This window comes from Aulostomus chinensis, chromosome 15 (assembly GCF_037954235.1).
Source record: "Aulostomus chinensis isolate RoL2024-O1b breed Wild chromosome 15, RoL_Achi_v1.0, whole genome shotgun sequence".
In the NCBI taxonomy this organism is placed as follows: Eukaryota; Metazoa; Chordata; class Actinopteri; order Syngnathiformes; family Aulostomidae; genus Aulostomus; species Aulostomus chinensis.
In genome coordinates, this window is record NC_141334.1 from 22,534,599 (window position 1) to 22,554,894 (window position 20,296).

Here is a 20,296-nt window from a genome sequence, read left to right on the forward strand (position 1 = left end):
GAATGAAGAAAGTTTAAAGGGAATTTAATTTCAATATCATTGAATAGTAAAAGCAACTTAACACCATGGACTGAAGAGAAGCCATAGTGGGCTCAGTAGATTTATGTTGACCACTTTGACAGATCTTTCCAGGCAGAAAAAGATCAGAGCTCTGGTTACATGAGTGATGCTGCATAAGTTCCTAGACACTTATGGATATAACAACATGTTTTGGGCTTAGTAATTTTTTTCACCTGATGGCATAAGAATGTCATTCAAAGTTAAGAATGACTGGTGATCAATCGAGCCCCATCTTGTCTATCAAGCCATGAGCTTGATTATAATGACTGTCCACAAACACACACAGAAGGATACAGATGTCCTCCATCAAATCAATGAAATATTTTAAATAGAATGTTTTAGTGAGTCTGGGGGTTTCTCCATCCAACAGAACCTTAATTGTCTTCAAGCTCCCCACGCCAGGACCCAACACAACCCCACTGACTTCACTGTCTGGTTTTACATCCCTGCACTAATCAAAAACAATGCTTACAATATGGGAACAGTTCCACCCTGGGATAGAAATAATGAAGAGAAAGTTGTACCAGTGTAACCAGGACAGACCAGGTTACCTTTGGAGCAGATCTCCATTCATTCTGATATGTTTTTTACAGTAGAGTAAGACAGCAAGCAAACTTGGTAATCAAATTTCACATCGTTAACATAAAAGTTCCTTAGACCACAATGTTGTTCACCTCTCCAACAACAAAAGAGGTGAAGGTGGTTGGGACAGACCCTTTATATAGAGTGTTCCAATAAAGTGAGTAAAAATTCGCATTCTTGGAAGAAAAGACTGGTGGTTTAAGAGGTCAGATTAAAACTATTCACAAACAATTTGTGAAATTATGATAAATATTAATAAATTAAGATAACTTACATACAACTTCTGTATATTTGGTTCTATTACACTGTCTGCACACAGATTCAGAAAAGCAAAAGGACTTAAATGGTAGCCTGTCTGAGATGTTCTCTTTCTATAAAATGTAGCCACTTGGGAAACGAATATTTAAGTCATCAAATTTTCCTCTAATGAACTGTGTTTTATGCTGCTTGCGCTTTCATCAGAAACAATGACAAAACTGCCATAAAAGCAAACATATCTGGGACTGTAGCGGTTGGTCTCAGCAGTGTAGAGCGGAAGAAGCCTATTGGTCTGATGAATAGAGAGGAGAGCCGGGCTGCTGCGTCTATAAAACCAGCAGGAGAGCAAGCGCAGCATGTTGGAGGACTGGACACAGAGTAAGCCGGCGCGTACTACACACCGGATCCATTCAACAACAGCCATGAGCGAGGTAGGTGCTCCTCGCAGCTCCACTCTCCTGCATGAACACATCTGATCTGTCCTTCAGCATCACGCAATAGTTCAGTTCCGCAGAGAGGGAAAGACTGAAAACAAAACAAACAAACAAAAACCCCGCTCCGCTCAAGTTACTTTGAATTGTCGCGTTGTGCCAAAGAGCTCCACACTGCTGTTAACATGTAGCCTAGATCTTCCTTAATGCTTCAGTTAGTTTAGTCTACAAATACAATATGAATGAAAAGAGCAAATAAAAGGAAAATATTGGAATATGAAATGCAAAATCTTTAGGTAATCGTTTTCATTTTTATATATCATAATAGATATCATAATATATATATATATATATATATATATATATATATATATATATATATATATATATATATATATATATATATATATATATCTTCACTTCACACAGTTGGTACAGTGGTTAGTACTGTCGCCTCACAGTAAGGAGGGTCTGTGTTCGAGCGCGGTTTGAGCAAAGGGTGGGTGGGGAAATTGCATGTTCGCTCTCTGCCTACATGGGTTCTCTCCGGGTACTCCCACGGTCCAAAGGTAGGCGTGAATGGTTGTTTGTCTATATGTGTTGGCCCTGCAATGCATTGGCATCCAGGTGGTGCCTGGCTTCACGCCTGAAGGCTGCTGGGGTAGACTCCAGCCCCCCTGCGACCCCTGACAGGATAAGCAGGTAGAAAATAGTTGGATGGAATTTTGATTGCAGTTGATATAACCTGCTTTGGTGACTGGCAAATGTTCATGACATGAAGATGTGACTGAACCTTCAAAAATGAACAATGAACAAAAGTCAGGATGGGAGATTCAGTCCATGAGATAAACCATATGACTTAATGAAATTGAACTTTGACATTTCACACTGAGGCTCACCATAAGTCAATGTCCAGCTCATGTGATAGTGCTGAGCCAAAATGATTCTGATTGTGTTGGAATATAGATTAGGATTATTATGTGAATCCTGTAAGAACTGTATTGAAGAAAGACTGGCTGGCTAGGAACACACTGAGAAGTCATTAAATTATTCAAAGCTTGCTGCCAAACCAGAGAAATTAAACATTCTCACACTGTGCATTGGGGAACATAGTTCCAATAATACCTGGTCCTTGGTTAAATCACCCCTCAAGAACTGGAACCAACATGTAGTCAAATAAAACACTTCACAACTGTACTGGTGCCAGGCAGTATCCAATCTTAAAGCCATATTTGACCCATTGCCTTTCAAGTACTCATATCTGCGAGCTCAAGGCACCTATTTGTGTTTTTCCTCCTTCATTACTTCTTTGTGACTTCAGAATGCAGAAAGAGCTAGGATATTTAGCTTGAAATCGCAAATGATGGTCAGCAACAGCTACAGAAACAAAACAGCAAAATCCCAGAAATATTTGTTTACAAACTCTCAAGCAGGTAATATTACAGTAACATTAACAATTTCTTTGTCCAGCTACACAATCAGAAATCCATTAAAACTACAATTCGAGATAAAAACTAACACTGCAGGTATGCATGGAGTGAGACCAGCTGGTGTATTGAGTTGAACGAACTCGCTTGTGATTTTTTCATGTTTGCGCTTAACTGGAAGTGTTGTAGTCTGATTTTTGCTCAAATCAAAGTTTTTATGGATTACAGAGCTCACAACTGGTTAAAGAAAATGTGGATTATACCAGATGATGCACTGGACAGTTTATAAACATATTTTTGTGGAAAATTTTACCGAAAGATTTGTTGTCGTGGCGGCACGGTGGTGCAGTGGTTAGCACTGTCGCCTCACAGCAAGAAGATTCTGGGTTTGAGTCCAGGCTCAGGCACGGGATCTGTCTTTGTGGAGTTTGCATGTTCTCCCTGTGCCTGTGTGGGTACTCCGGCTTCTTCCCACCGTCCAAAGACATGCAATTGGGGACTAGGCTAATTGGATACTCTAAATTGACTGTAGGTAAGACTCTGAGTGTGAATGGTTGTTGGCCCTGTGATGGACTGGTGACCTGTCCAGGGTGAACCCCGCCTCACACCTGAGAGCTGCTGGGTTAGGCTCCAGACCCTAAACAGGAATAAGCGGAAGAAAATTGATGGATTTGTTGTTGTTTTTTTTTTAATTTGCTTAACTGTTGTTACCTGTACGCAAGTCTCCATTAGCTTAAAGCTAAATAAACATTGTTGTCTCATAATGCATTCTGAGATAAAAAGAGGTAACACAGTGAAAATTTAACACCTTCATAACCCCAACATTCCTATCGCCTTTTATAATTTGTTCTTGGCATAGACACCTTTATTTAACAGTAGACAGACAGGGAACAAGGTAGAGAACCAGGGTCAGCTGCATACTCCTGTAGAATTTGTGAGTAAAAAAAAATTTTTTTTGGGGGTGAAGTATCACTTAAACCCTTTTTTAGCCAAAAGTTGGAGTAAAAATCTCTAATTATATGTCTTGGAAATAAAAAAGGTTCTCTCCACTCATTGGTTTGACTCTGACCTGTCTGATACCTGTGAAGAGTAGTCATATGACAAAGCTCCACTCTGGTCCAGTCCAATAGCCCTGTCCAACCCCTCTACATTATTTAATAATATTAGGATTTAACAGTTGGGCTATTTCATCTTGATCTTTGCCTTCAAAACTTACCACTTAGTCGTAATAAATCTTTAGTCTAGACTTGTCTTTTTTCACAGCCATTCCAGGCTTTTCTCTCTCAAAGAGAGAAGTTCAAGTCCTATAAATAAGATATTCCACCAAAGAAAAAAAAATGCAGGCAATTCTGTTGCGTCTCTGTTGTCAGTGATGGATTCATGGGGCTGTAAAGAGCAGAGACAAGAGGATGTTGCTTGGAATTAATTATTCAATACAAATCAATGGCAGATTCCATCATACTCCACCCTCTTCTGTTCACACCCACACTAGTTTTTGATTGTGCCTCTCTGCTAATCGGGCTAATTGGCACTCAACCTAGGAGAGGAGGACATTATATTTCAGTGGGCTCAATATGATGTCACTTAATAATCACTGTAAAATATAGGAAGCATTATTGCCTTATTGAGAACACAGCTATAACATACAGCTGCACCCCCCCCCCCCCCACACACACACACAGTGCCCCCCCCCCCCCCCAACTCATGCGCATGGGTATGTCAAACAAGATTTGGGCCTCCCTATTATGGAGATTGCAGAGGCAACATTATATTAAAAAAAGTTATTGAAAACACAATAGGGTCAATAGGGCAATGTTCAAATTGCAGGTGATTAAATATTTGCTAAAGACAAAATGTGCATTAAAATACCATCCTACAGTGCATGAAGTGCTTTACTGCTGCAGAAATACCACAGCCTACACTTATCATATTAATATGAATTTAGGTTAAAATGAGAAAATGACAAAAATGATGAATCCCGCTAATATTGTGAATCATATCATCAATGCAATATTAGTCAAAAATAATCAAATTTAGATCTGTCTTTTCCAAATCTTTAAGCCCTGCCATGTGATGTGGCAGATGTTAGGATTCATTCACAGTGGCTGCTGCTGTGCTGTTTGGCTCACATGCTTGTCTGGATACTTACACTCCCTCTGTTTAAGCCTCAGGTTGTTCAACAAAACTTTAATTAGATAGCTCTCAGTGGAGTGGCACCAGCCAGCTGTGTGTGCACTTGCCAAGAAATGTCAGGTCCAGCTTTGCTATGTAGCCTTCTTTCAGTTCGTTTAAGACTAGGAGATGCATTTACACTACACCCTGTAGCTCAGGGGGCAAAGTGGCCAACCATGTAAACATGTCTGTCTGCCGTCTGGTGTGTACATTTCTTTTCCATCTGGCAGCAAGACCAAATATATGGGTCTGAAATTTTGTGCAGTATTGGAATTAATTCTAATATGTATAGTAGACAGTTGGCGAGAGAAAGCGTGGTGTTTTTCCATGTTAAAAGATGGCAGAATGCCTGTCAGCAAGTTGTGATTATCGCATTTTTAATCACTGAAAGATTTCTTCCCCATCACTGAGAGCAATGAGTGAGGCTGGCTGAGTGCAGCCTGTTGGGGCCACTAGTAGAGTTGTTTTTGACTTGGTTTAGTTGGCATGTTTCTGTGTATTATTTTAACTGATTGTACCCAGTGTTCCAATTTTGACAATATCATGAGCACTACAATGCAATTGGGGTTTAGTGGAGTTTATTTGTATCAGGGCAATGATCTCTATAGGTTAAGATAATGTTGCGCTCACCAACGCAATTGCCTGTCTGTTTCTATACCTGTCAGACGTTTTCACGTGCCCAGGGTAGGGGCTCGATGGAGAGGGCCTGGTGGCCAGGCCTTAGTTCATGGGGTCCGGCCAGGCCTAGCCTGAAAAGGATACATCGACACGTCCTCCCATGGACCCACCACCTGTAGGAGGACCCGGACGGGTCCAGTGCAATGTGGTTTGGACAGCAGTCCAAGGTGGGGGGCTTGGCTGTCTGATCCCCAGACATGGATGCTGGCTTTTGGGACATGGAATGTTACCTCTCTGGCCAGGAAGGAGCTGGAGCTGGGGGAAGAGGTTGAGCGTCATCAACTAGATATAGTTGGCCTCACCTCGACACATAGCTCCGGGTCCGGAACCCAAGTCCTTAAGAGGGGTTGGACTCTCTCCTTCGCTGGAGTTGTTCTGATTACCCCCAGACTCTCTGCCTGTACATTGGGGTTTACCCCAGTGGACGAAAGGGTTGCTTCCCTGCGCCTTCCGGTCGGGGAACGGGTCCTGACTGTTGTCTGCGCTTATGCGCCAAACAGCAGTTCAGGGCACCCACCCTTTTTGGAGTCCTTGGGAAGGGTTCTGGATGGTGCCCCGACTGGGGACTCCATTGTCCTACTGGGGGACTTCAACGCTCATGTGGGCAACGACAATGTGACCTGGAAGGGCGTGATTGGGAGGAACGGCAGGCCCAACCTGAACCAGAGTGGTGTGCAGTAATTGGACATCTGTGTATGTCACAGTATGTCCATAATTAATATCATGTTTGAACATAAGGATGCCCACCAGTGCACGTGGCACAAGGACATTCTAGGTTGTAGGTCTATGATCGATTTTATCGTCATATCATCTGACCTGCGACCGCATGTTCTGGACACTCGGGTGAAGAGAGGAGCTGAGCTGACAACTGATCACCAACTGGTGGTGAGTTGGATCAGGTGGCAGGGGAGGACACCACGCAGACCTGGCAGGCCCAAACCAGTAGTGATGTTTTGCTGGGAATGCCTGGCGGAAGAACCTGTCAGAATGATCTTGAACTCCCACCTCCGGCAGAGCTTGGACATTGAGTCGCGTTCCAATCTGCCATTGCTGACATGGCTGTTGTGAGGGGTGGCCGTAAGGCTGCTCGGGCCGGTCGTGGTGGTAATCCCCGTGGTGGTCATCCAATCTCTGTGGCAAAAGTCACCGAGGCAGTTAAGCAACTCCATGGTGGAAGAACTGGGTACCCTGGGTATCTCAAGGCTCAAGGCTCTGGATGTTGTGGGGCTGTCTTGGCTGACACGTCTCTGCAACATTGCATGGACGTCGGGGGCGGTGCCTTTGGAGTGGCAGACCGGGGTGGTGGTCCCCATCTTTAAGAAAGGGGACCAGAGGGTGTGTTCCAACTTTTGGGAATCACACTCCTGCTGAGTTGGACTCCACCAAGGCTTCCCTTTGTCACTGGTTCTGTTCATAACCTTTATGGACAGAACCAGTGACAAAGGCGTAGCTGGGTCGTGGAGGGGGTCATGTTCGGTGGCGGGAGGATGTCGTCTCTGCTTTTGCGGATGATGTGATGATGTGCGGTGATGGTCCTCTTAGCTCCATCAGGCCATGACCTCTTGCTGGAACAGTTCGCAGCCGAATGTGAAACAGCAGGGATGAGAATCAGCACCTCCAAGTCTGTGGCCATGGTCCTCAGCCGGAAAAGGGTGGTTTGCCCACTCCAGGTTGGGGGGGGGGGGGGGGGGTGTTGTCTGCCTCAGGTGGAGGAGTTTAAGGGGTCTTGTTCATGAGTGAGGGTAGGATCGAGCGGGAGATGGACAGGTGGATAAGGGCGGTGGGGCGGTGAAGAGGGAGCTTTGTCAAAAGGCGAGGCTCTCGATTTACCAGTCAGTCTACATTCCAACCCTAATGACCAAAAGAACAAGATTGCAAATACAAGTGGCCAAAATGAGTTTCCTCTGCAGGGTGGCTGGGCTCTTCCTTAGAGACAGGGTGAGAAGCTCAGTCATTTGGGAGGTGCTCAGAGTAGAGTCGCTGCTCCTCCATGTCGAGAGGAGTTAAGGAGCCCCAATATAATGGAATAAAAGCTTTCACCCATGTTCAGGTATTTGACAGGGCAGTGTTCCTGTCCTATTAGCATCACTGCCTCATTTCATGCTAATAGCTCTGCTCAGAGCCGCTAAAAATATGTTCTCCCTGTAACATGTCTATAATTATGCTTAGGTTAATTGCAGCACACTGTGTTTATATGTTGTGTGACATTTGTTTTGTGGAATTTGAACTGTCTTCTGGATATAAAATCATTTTCATAGTGATCAATTACTTTATATATTGTTGGTAGGAGGGTGGCAGATCTATAATTAAACTGCAATACCTTAGTCATCACTATGAAATCTTTGTGTTTGAGAGTTTTTCTGAAAGCCTGTCTTTCAATCAATGCATTGACATGTAAGTGTTAACCTGCTTCATACTTTAATCATGTTGAGAGTTGGGACTGTTTTCCAAAGTCATTTATTTCATCATCCAAAATGGGCTGGAGCCCTTTTTCTTAAATTAACGAGATTAAGATTGTTAGAAGATGCTGATCATTGTAAAACAGACCACAAGTTGAGATGGGTGTACCTTAAAACTCCCTTTGTAGAGTTTGACTGATAAGTGATTGAGATCCAGACTCAAATGGTGATTAGGAAATTAGTTAATGAATGTTAAAAAAGTTCAAAAATGATGATTAGTAAAGTAAAATAGTAAAAAAAATACAAATCAGTAAAATAGAAAACAAAAAAAACGAGGAAACCAAAATAAATAACGGTCAACTTTGATTATTACAAAATCTCTCTTTTTGATTTTGATCTCAAACAAAATATTTACATCAATGACAGACCGGAAGTGTCCAAACATCAAAATAAAAGTCCAGTGAATTGAATTATAGCCAATAAAAACTTTTCCCCCTTGTAAATGTTGTGTTTGAGCATATAGATATATTTTTGCAGCTGTTTACAGTAATGTTGGCCACCTTATGGAGTAATGCTGGTGACTGGTTGATAGATCAACTCTACTCAGAGACTCATTCTGACCCTGAGATCTCCAACTCTCGGGCATATTTGGCATACTAAGAATAAGTGACAGAACTACACATGTACCTGCACCAAATGCAAAATAAATCAGAATCACGATAAAAATAGAGGGATGGCCTGGACCAACTGGACACGATTGGGACAGATGAATTCCCTGTATTTGGAGTATGGTCAACAAAGTGCCCCGTGCTGGGATTGGAGCCTTGATGGGAGCCTGATGAAATCCCTGACTAGGTCTGGGAAGTCTGGGACTGGATCTCGTGGCTGAAAAGAGTGGAAAGGCACCATAAAAGAGCCACTGCCACCTGAACGAATCCCAGATTGACACCAAACAAAAACAGTCACTTTAGAAAGATGCTCATTCCAAACATATGTCTTTAGACATCTGAAATGTCCTTGTTAAACATATAAGGCTGTTGTTGATCTGTGTTTAAATAACATGATTAGATCAATTTTATCCCTGAAAGAAGGGTGTATGTATTGATTACTTGGGCATCATGCTGCTTGTTCAGTCAATCACACCTCAGCTGTGTCTCTCCCCCATGTTGACACCCCTGTTTTCAGTCAGGGAGTGGGGAAGCAGCCAGACCTTGTAATGGTGTGGGGATGAGCTGTCTGTGACCTAGTTTTGCTGTCTCCTAGTTAAATTGTTAATAGATCCTGAGTGCAGCATGGAGTCTCTCTGGGGAACTGGAGGCGCCATAGAACCAAAAATAGCCTCCCACACACAGGGAAGGTAATTTATTTATTTTACTAGTCCCCTCCATGTCCACACCAACCCACACACCAGTGTGGTGTTTTTTGTGATCATTGAAAGAAACAAGCAAGATGCTTTGCATATATTAGACAATTTTTGAAATGTTTTAGTTTAATTCCAATTCACACTGTGCAATTAGATATTTTAAGATATAAACACAAAGCTCACGACTGGTGCTCACACTGTATGGTGCAGGGGTTAAGCACTGTCGTCTCACAGCAAGCTGGTTCCGGGTTCAAGTGGATAAGTGGTAGAAAATGGATGGATGGATGGATGGATGGATCTATTTTGAAATGAAAATGTGTCTGTATTTCGTTAGATGAATGTCAAAATGCTGTCATAACAATCCTCTGACTTCACTAGGTCTGCTTTGCTTTTCTGCCAGATCAAGCTGAGCTGAAAATGTGTGCATACAATCTAATGTTATTCAGGGAATTTCTTTAAATTTACTTAGTCAGACACAAGGAGGAACTGGTCAGATTAGCAGCCCACACTTCTCAGCTCTTCTCTCTGAATACCAACCAGGACATGGTGGACATCAGAGGTAACAAATAGAAATTTGATTACCACACCACTTGTTTGTTTGGCCTAATTTAACCTGGCAACAAATTATTCAAACTCCATAAGGAAAGCCAGCTCAGGTCAGCATTAGTAACATGCTGCAATTGTGGCTGCTGGTAATTTCATCATTAGGCAATTTATTATATGTAGGCCTATATTTGTAAGGCACAGAGATCTGGGGCTATATCCCCAAATGCCCAGGTCTAATGACGCACCTGTGTTTAACCCACAGCTGACTACTTTGTTTTTTATGTAAAATGCAGTTTAGTACGATTAACACATGAATATGTCTTTCATTATGTCAAACATCTCCCAAGCAAACCCTCCTCCAAAAATTGGTTTAAAAAACTTATAGATCTCAATTGGCTGTTTAAATGTAGATTAAAAGGGGTCCTCTGCCTGTGTGTTGTAGAGTCCAGACGAACATTGGTGAGAGGCTTTGCGTGACTAAATCTTATCTGTCAAATCACCCTCTAAATCTCATTCCAGTGAGGCACGTTTACGTAACAGGCTATTTCACTTTAATGATTCTACAATTATCCTTCTTTGAAGTGCTTCAAATTTTTTGACACAGGATTTCTAATTGTGCTCTAAAACTGTGCTAAATTAGAAAAAGCTCCCGTAGCGCCTGGGTCCTCCATTGCTGGTCAGTGTTGGCATCACTTTGTACCTCAGCAAGTGGACCGCATCACTGCTCATCCTACTTTAGGCCTACCAATATGTGATTAGTTCACTGTTAAAAAAAAAAAAAAAGCCTTGAGACATTTTTCATCAGTAGGGCCATCCATTTTGTTAACTGTCAGCTGTTATTTTTGCTTTTTTAAGTAGAAGGCACTCAAATAGTGTATGCCTCTGGCCAAGGTGAACTCTCAGCCCCTTGACTTTTGTGCTCAGGCTCAAATTAAAGCTGCAAGCAGTGATGAGTAGATCCTAGTGTCTCTGTGTGTGTATGACAAATCAATACAGGGAAAGGGTGATGACAGATCCATTTTCTACCATCTTATCATGTTAAGGGTCACTTGGGGGGCTGGAGCCTATCCCAGCGGGTCGCCAGTCCATCACAGGGCCAACATATACTGTATAGACAGACAGCCATTCACTCTCACAGCCACACCTACGGTCAATTTAGTGTATCTGATTAACCTCGTTCCCTCTTGCATGTCTTTGGACTGTGGGAGGAAGCCTGAGTACCTGGAGGGAACCCACACAGGCACAGGGAGAACATGCAAACTCCACACAGAAAGACCCCGTGCTTGAGCCGGGGCTCGAACCTGGAACCCTCTTACTGTGAGGCAACAGTGCTAACCAATGCATCACTGTGCCGCTATCAAATATTTCATTGTGTTAATATTTTGTGAAAGAACCAATAGACATCACTACATTAGGACCACAGTACCCATATTGAGGTACTTGGTCAAAAATATTGTGATATTTGATTTTGCCTAAGTTGGAGCACCCCTATATCATACAATGAGAGAGGAAAAACTACATAAATAGTGATGTATTGTCTGGTTACATTCAGATATTGTACAGTTGACATGATGAGTTTAGCTGCTCCAAGTGATTACAATGATTATTATTTGCTAGGTATTTTTGGACAGATCAGGTGTGTTTAGGGCTTTCTGGCCATGAAACAGACATAGAACTTCTTATATATATCATCTTAGCATCTTAGTTTCTGTGTGTGTGTGTGTGCGTGCGTGCGTGTGTGCATGTGTAGCATTGCTTTTGATAACATACAGTGGGAATGTTCTGACTCAACAATAAAAAGCAATGCTGAAAATAAAAATGCAACATATAGCTCAATAAAGACTGAAAATGTCATATTTATGTAGGAAAAAAAAAACCTTGTGATCAATTAGCAGTGCCTGTTTGGGAGAAATATTCAGCCGTGATAAACTATACAGCTTCCTCTCTAGACCTATTCTTCCTTTTTAGTCATTTGTTTTAAATGATGATGGCAAACGGTCGTCGTCCATCGTCGTCTTCCGCTTCTTCCTTACTAGTAAGGGTCGCGGGGGGGGGGGGGGGGGGGGGCTGGAGCGTATCCCAGCATCTACGGGCGAGAGGCGGGGTTCACCCTGGACAGGTCACCAGTCCATCGCAGGGCCAACATACAGAGACGAACAACCATTCACACTCACATTCATACCTACGGTCAATTTAGAGAATCCAATCAGCCTAGTCCCCAATTGCATGTTTTTGGACGGTGGGAGGAAGCCGGAGTACCTGGAGAGAACCCACGCAGGCACGGGGAGAACATGCAAACTCCACACAGAAAGATCCCACGCCTGAGCCGGGACTTGAACCCGGAACCTTCTTGCTATGAGGCCACAGTGCTAACCACTGCACCACCGTGCAGCCCCTGGCAAATGGTGTAGACTGTTTTTACGTTCTACAAAACTTATAATTGTAACAATCCAGAATTAACCTCAGAAAAATGAATAAGGAACAGATCTTGAGAAGCACACTGTAGGAGGCACTGAAAGATGACTTAAAAAAGAATGGAAATGGAGGGTATGTAAATGACATTAATATAGCTTATGTTTAATTCATGATTTTATTAATGGGTTTGTATGAAAAGAATTCATTTAGAAGTGTTACCAGGAAAAATGCTATGGACAAACAAGGGTGAATAGAAGACTATTAAATATCGGCAAGAAGAAATATTTAAATCAATGTTTTTGTTTTTTTAATTAAGGAAAAAGGAGGCACAAGGTACATATGAGAAATATAGAAACAAATTGGTATGGATAATAAGAAAGGCATAAAAGGAATACTACAGTGATTTACTAAATACAAAAATATAAATAATATTCAGACTGGGAGCTTGAGGATTCTGTACAATTATGTTTCATTGTGTCAGCAGTGGGTAGTTACGGACCACTTGATGTTCTATCTCAGGCTTATTCTCAATATACTTTTTTTTGTCACAGGTGGAGATAAAAATAATGCTTCTTTTATCACAACCCGGACACAAATAGCATCTACACCTCTTAGTGTGATCAGGAAGATTTATTTAGCCTCCTATGAAGTTTGTGAATATTTTATAGCCGAATTTACTCAATATGTAAGAAGTTTAAGTGCTTCATATTATTAACTCATGGCATATGTGGATGTGGTTGTGGTCACACAAGGAAGCTAAGGTGTTAGGCTGTGAGATAGAGAGAGAATGGCAGGGACAGAGTTGTGAGCTGGTTATCGTTTCCATCTTAGTGCATTTGTCTTGATTTCTTAGTATTGCTTATATTGTCTCCCAACTAGTCTGAAACAGTTGATCTGTTGTTCTTCAGCTCAGGGACATTCGCTCAGGCTGGCATACCTGTGTCCTGTGGGTGGAGGTGTAATGTATTAAGATGCAGCACAGTTAAGCAAATGCAAGTCAGCATGTTGTCAGGAATCCCAACTGCGCTGACTCACTTTGATTTCTTCACATAAACATTAAAGCAGCTGATCACTACCAATCCAGGTTCTCTCTCGCATTGGTATGTCAGCACTGACCACAATTGTGGCCCACTGCATTATGTTTTTGGGTTGTCCAACCGTCTATATGTATGTCCATGATTATTACCATAATATCTCAGGAACAACTTGGCAGGATTTTGGTGTTTGAAATAGACTGAGCCAGCCAGGTACACATCATATAGGTATGGAATTACTTTGCAGTATTTCTAGTCCTTTTTGCTTTGTTAGCTGCTGACTCATATTCATCAAAACTGTTTTGACTCTGGAAAATCAGTGGAAGACCAGGATTAATAACTGAGATAAATCTATCAGTAAATAAAGTGAGCTCTACATCAAATCAACCAAACCCTTGCTTTGAGAACAAACTAATCTTAGAAACCAAAGACAGTTGTAAAGTCATGTGTGGAAAAATGTGCTGTGTTCTGTAAATAAACTAATTTGATGTGAATGCAGCAGCTGCAGCAAACCTAACCCAGATGCTCTGATGTCTTATTGTCAGAGCTGAGTGCTTCCTGCGTGTAGCAGAGCAGCACTGGTCTGTCAGGGAAGAATTTTAGGAGCTGTTAGAGCAGGTGGAGGGTGAGTTGCTGTTGCTGCAGAAACATGGACTGCTGATCAACAGATATCATCTGAGGGTGCAGCAGACTGTCCTGAGCATGTTCATGATGACTGGTTTAGTGTGTGGATAACTCTTTACTATGGGGATTAAAACAAATGTGAAAGTAGCTGCGAGACAGGCTCATGATGCTAAACAGTCAAAGAGTATAAAAAAAAAGGAGGATTTTTTTTTCAATTCCCATGGCAACATATGGTTTTATGGTAAAGCTTCATCCCAAAAGTATGTTAACAAGTAGGTGTCCAGAGCTCTATGTCTTTTCTCTCTTACATTACTTTTGCGACTCCAGAATGCAGAGTTCGCCACTTTATTTAGCAACAGCTACAGCTACTACAACTCGTTAGTTGTAGTACTGAACAGAAGTGTTATAGTTTGCTTGATTTTAGCTCATATCAGTGTTTGTGGATTACTCAGCATACGGCTGGATAAAGATGACGTGGATAGTACTGGATGATAAAAAACACAATTGTCTCTTCCTGCTTTCAGGAGTGACAAAGTTAGTGAGTACTTGAAAGACAAAAATACACTTGGTGAAGTTTCTTTTTAATCTTCCAGATGAACTTGTTTTCCTTTTGGTTTTGTCTTTGCAGAGACAAGCATCTGGAGCAATGACTGGAAGCAGCAAACCATCTGCTGGCCAAGGTACTGCATCTGACCTTCACACACATATGAAGAGTACCTCCATGCAAATATAGTAACAGAGGTATAGCAAGCCTTTTTATGGATTATTTAATCGTATTTTCCCATACAAAATGTCTAATTCTAGTCAGTTTTCCATCATTTGAGTTCCACTCAATTTTGCAGCTCACCATACATTCAGTCTTCAAACTGCAACTTAAAATCCGCTGCTGCCCACCTACTTGATAGCTCCTCTTTGCTGAATGCATTTGAAGAGATGATTGCACTTCTGTAAATTGTTTTACCTGTGAAATGAGCACAATGTAATGACTCAATACATTATTTTTATAGTATGTTGGGTCTTTTCGTCAGCTACAGCTGTCATGGTGTATTTTTGGTGAATTGTGTCTCTTTAAATTCAGGAGAAATGATTTGCTGTATCATCATGATTGCTGTCCCTCCTATAGTGTTAAATCATGTTTGTCAGGGTAAGTTGGTGGGGAAATAGGACCCAAATGCAGACAGCAGAGGTTCAACCAAAAGGTATTTAATCATCAAAAGACAAAGTAACAACACAGGAACCTCAAAGCACCAACCGAAGGGAAAATACAAGGTTGCAAACAAAGGGGTCAACAGGCCTAAGTCCCAGACATGTACAAAGTAGCAACAAAACCGAGATCAAACCAGACTAAAAACTTAAATGGGAACATGGAGGAGCTGGGAAGACGAGGGAGAAAACATGAGCAGGAAACTAAGACATCCACAGACACTAACACTTAACTGACCAGAAACAGTGGGAAACACTGAGGTTAAATAGGCTGGGGGAAAAGAGACACAGGTGGTGCAATCAACACAGGTGAGACACATGAGGTAAAATGGGAAGAAGCACAGGAAGACAGGACACTAACTAAAAACAGGAATACAGGACAAGGATCATGACAATGAGGGATTGTCTGATTCTGAATAGAAATGGAATTGAATTGAATTGCTTATTGATCCATATCAGCTAAATCTCATCCACAAATGAGTGCTGTTTTTCCTTTTCAACCCTATCAATAAAGGTCAGACGCAGAATAACATGTAGTATAATCAAAATATCATGGCTTTATTAGTAGTACTAATAGCCTTTTGATGTAAATACATCACCATAAATATATTCCTCCCTTTACTATCTATGCCAGGGAGTGCATTTGTCTGTCAGTAGGATTACACAAAAAACTACTGGACCACTTTTCCCAAACCTGGTGGAGGGATGTTGTATGGAATGAGGAAGAATCCCTCAAATTTTGAGGCAGATTAGTCATAATACCACCTGGTGGCAACAGGAAATGTAACTGAATAAACCTTTATGGTCATTGCAGAATACAAGCACTGTGCAACAAAATTTGACATGTCATGCTATTTTACACTGTGATTTATTCCTCCTGGTAGGTCAACAAAATCTGTCAGAAACACTTTTACAAACCTCAAAATGAGTTAAAGTGAGGACTGTGACTTCTTTACGTGGGTGAGGTGGACAATTTTAGCAGTGATGAAAGCCAATCACCACTCCTTCCAATTTCATTTAGGGCCAAAACACCAAAGTGCCAGCTTGTGTCAATAAATAAAAGATTCCGTATTATAGACTAGAGAACTAATATTTGACACTAATTATAACTCAAAGTCAGTTATGGGTATGCTCATCTGTCTAATGTATGTGTGTGTGTTCTATTCACAGTTATCTCATATCAAACTCACTTAATGTCAACTGATTTCACAGTAGAACCACAGAGCACAACAGAGGGGTTGATTAATCTACAATTCTTTTCTACTTTTACATAAGAAACAACATAATGCCACCGTGGTTATGTGACAGACAGAATCCAGAGGAAAACCTACTTTGCAAATTGGGCTATGGTATTGTTGGTGCAATAATGTAATTTAATCCCTGGAGTCCATACACAGTAACAATCTTGCAGAACTTGGCAGGATCCCTTTAAATCCATAAATGTTTATAAGTGCAAAACTGTCATACAGAGGAATGTGTTTCTACTGAAGCTTAGTGCTTTGTTCCTGATTTCAACTCAGAGGAGATGATTTTGAAGTATTATGACGCTTCCTCTCCACCTCGCACAATAAACAGCAGCTAACAAAGCTTGGGGAAAAAAAGCTGATATTTGACCACAAATACATCTGGTTGAGTTGTGATTCTTTCCAATGTTCCACCAAGTGGACACCCTTAATCTGTTTTTCAAATTCACAAAATCAGGCTTCATGGCAGCAAGTACCAGAAAACACAGTACAAACATGGAGTTTAATCCACCCTCTCCTCTCATGCAGCTTTTCACTGCTAAATGCTTCAAAGCCAAATTCAGCAGCCAGACAATCCTGATGTGCCTGGAGACCCCTGTCAACTCTCTTCTCTATCTTTGGCTGCTCACAACACCGTGAGGAGCCCATGCTGAGATTGATTCAAACTTCTTCAGATGTTGAGGTGTGGTGCTACTTCTCAGCAGTGACTAGGAGGGATTTTAGACAGCTTCATTGAATCCAACAAAAAGCGTGGAAACAGGAGACTCAGTGTTCTCATGCCATTAACATCGAAGGTGTTCTCCACACACACAGCTGCCTGCTCTCTATGATCTTTACTGATACATAATTATGATCTATTTGAATGTGGGGGAAAAGATGTGGAACATTACTCTGATCCCTCACAAGCCAGCAATATTTTTCCCCCCCTTGCTCACTCTAACTTGAGGTGAGTGAACAATTCTCAGAACTTGAATTCTCCAAACTTGATAAAAAATACCAACAATTAAAGCTACTCTAGACTAAATAGTCTGTTATTCTTTTTAAAGTCATATTTTTAAAAATATTGAAATAAGTGTGAATGTAGTGCATCCCTACTGTGCAGAGAATGATATTTGACTTCTCACAGTTACAGTATTGTTGGCTTCAACAGCTTTCCTTGCTCATGCTCTCTAAATGAGTCCATCATCAATCACTGTCCATATACTCTTAGGTTGCTTTAAATCTTACAGGAGCCAATTTGAACGTGACCTTTCACAAGGAATCCCATTATGCATTGTGGCATTTTGAGTCATTCATGCAGGGGCAAAACAACACATTACTGGAAGTGTGATGTGCTGAGCTTCTAATGCCATCTGTGGTGTAAAGGGCATCCACCCTGTGGAGCAGGTATAATTGTGGAGAAGGAAAGTGTGTGTGTGTGTGTGTGTGGGGGGGGGGGGGGGTTGTGTGTGTGGGTGTGTGTAGGGGGGCATATGGCTTGTGCAATCATGAAATATGAATTTATTTTCAATGTCATGTGTCATCCAGGGCATCAAGGCCAACAAAAGACTCCAGTTAAATGTAAGTAGGCCATTTGAAAACAATATGTCTGATGCCCAGGCCCTCCCCTTGCACAGCAATACCACACACTCATACATGTAGCGCTAGCACTGTACTGCATGGTTCGTAGAAGTGTGTGAATGAATAGCAACATATCTTACTGCCTCTTTATCATATAACATACTCAAAGCCACATCCTGTCAATGTCATCATTTTATATGTTTGCACCCCCAGTCTGATTAACTCATGGCTCCTTTCACTCATTAGTTTGGCACTCCAGCACTGATAATGGGATCATGTTTTTGAAAACTGTAAATGTTTCACTGTCATAAAAGTAAATGACGGAAGGCATGGACGCAGCAGCTTGGAGCTCTTGCTGACATGAAAGTGCTACTTGTCCCAAAATTTTGATTTTGAAGTGCTTACAAGTAGGTGTCCTGAACTCACAAAGATGTTTTTTTGCCTTGTACATCCCATCGGTGTGGGATGCAGAAAGAGCCGGCTAAAAGCTAAATTGTCCAAAAAAACCCAGACATTTTACAAATTCTCAAATGCATCATCTCGAATAAATCATATCATCTCACCATCACTTTTACTCTTCTCCTCTCAGATGAAAAAAAGAACAACCTCCCCCAGGACTTTGACATCGACATGGAGGACCCAGAGACAGAGAAGGCCGCTGTAACAATCCAGTCCCAGTTCAGGAAATTCCAGAAGAAGAAGCAAGACAGGAAGCCGTAAAGGAAGCATTGTCAGCTGCGTCCTCCCCTAATGGGGACCTTGATTTTTTTTGCATGTCAAAAAACTACACTGTCATGAACTCAGAGGGAGGGTAGGGAATGGGGTTGGGGGTTAAAATACCTTTTTGGTTGTCTCTATATAATTAACTTTATTACAGTAAATACAAATTGGGATGCAATTTCAACAATTATATCAAATATAATTTTGCTCTTTTGTTGTCCTACAAGACTTAAGCTGCATCATTGCATCTACTCACATTCAGTGTAATATACCCATTTATCACAACATGACAAACAGAGTTCCTCTGCAACTTGAACCCAGCCAAAGTATCATCACAACTGACATTAAGTGTGGTCAGGATTTATCAGAAAGATTTTCTGTTCCAGCATTCATGACCAGTGCTTCCCAAATCAGGTCAATCTGTCCAGTTTGTTAATATCCTAGCACCCCCACCCCAAATCATGTGTTGATGACCAGAACCTCTTTGAGTTGTATGTTCTTCTAGACTTGAGACTCTTGATGTTTCACTTGTGATGTGATTGTGTTTCTTTTGCTGTTGTCCAATGTGGTGTCAGTGTTCAGTTGGCTCACACATGTAAACACACACATGCATGCCAGCTTGCACAGAACTCCACACACACACACACACACACACACACACACACACACACACACACACACACACACACACACACACACACACACATATAAATAAAGACAGTGGAAACCCATGCAAGTTGATTTTATGTGTCCCATTATGAAATTGACCGTTGAGTTTAGTTTTTAGTTGAGTTTACAAAGAAAAATATGGGATTTGTCAATGTAAGGTTTTGTCAAATCATTTGTATAGTGCTCAAAAGTTAGTTTATGGCACTTAAGTACAGTAAGTCTAGAATCACACTCTTTAATTAATTTAAACCCACGGTGGTGCTGCGGTTAGCGCTGCCGCCTCATAGCAAGAAGGTACTGGGTTCGAGTACCAGCTCGGGCACAGGATCTTTCTGTGTAGAGTTTGCATGTTCTCCCTGTGCCTGCGTGGGTTCTCTCCAGATACCCTGGCTTCCCCCTGCAAATGGGGACTAGGCTAATTGAATACTCTTTGACCTTGACCTTAGGTGGGCTATGAGTGTGAATATTTGTCTGTCGATATGTGTTGGCCCTGCGATGGACTGGTGAACCGTCCAGGGTGAACCCCACCTCTCACCCAAAAGCTGCTGGGATAGGCTCCAGCCCCCCCACAACTCTTAACAGGATAAGCAGAAGAAAATGGATGGATGGATGGATATTATACTGTACACTGTAGGCTTCACTGTAGAGCCACTGCTGGAAGTAAATCATTGAACTTCACAGCATGACAGAAGAAAAATATCTTGATCTAATCTCTGAAAACAAACATTCTCAGCTCTCAGCTGCAAAATAAAAAGCCACTTATTCAACGAGACAGGCGCCCGTGTATGACTTTATATTTTCAGAATCACACAGAAGTACTAATGTAATATATCTCTTGTTGATCAGAGGGAAGAACTCTGCTCGCCTGAGCTTCATTTGCGATAGAACTTACCAACAGACAGCTGTGGTGA

General features: G+C 41.6%; 1 protein-coding gene across 2 annotated transcripts; it reads left to right on the top strand.

The window, feature by feature from the left end:
* The first annotated feature begins 1,130 nt into the window (after positions 1-1,130).
* On the top strand, positions 1,131-19,995 carry pcp4a (Purkinje cell protein 4a). 2 transcript variants are annotated; one of them, XM_086226252.1, is made up of 4 exons: positions 1,141-1,331; positions 14,618-14,669; positions 17,964-17,996; positions 18,586-19,995. In XM_086226252.1, exons 1-4 carry the CDS (start codon positions 1,257-1,259, stop codon positions 18,714-18,716), a joined length of 291 nt encoding a protein of 96 aa, XP_086082378.1. In that variant the 5' UTR covers positions 1,141-1,256; the 3' UTR covers positions 18,717-19,995. The 2 variants fall into 2 exon arrangements, with proteins under 2 accessions (XP_086082380.1, XP_086082378.1); XM_086226254.1 differs by lacking the exon at positions 17,964-17,996 and having other exon boundaries at positions 1,131-1,331.
* Positions 19,996-20,296: the final 301 nt, after the last annotated feature.

Coding starts and splice junctions, on each gene's coding strand:
- pcp4a (XM_086226252.1), top strand. CDS start 1,257: ATGTTGGAGGACTGGACACAGAGTAAGCCGGCGCGTACTACACACCGG. Junction 1,332..14,617: donor CAACAACAGCCATGAGCGAG/GTAGGTGCTCCT, acceptor TTGTCTTTGCAG/AGACAAGCATCTGGAGCAAT. Junction 14,670..17,963: donor CAAACCATCTGCTGGCCAAG/GTACTGCATCTG, acceptor TGTGTCATCCAG/GGCATCAAGGCCAACAAAAG.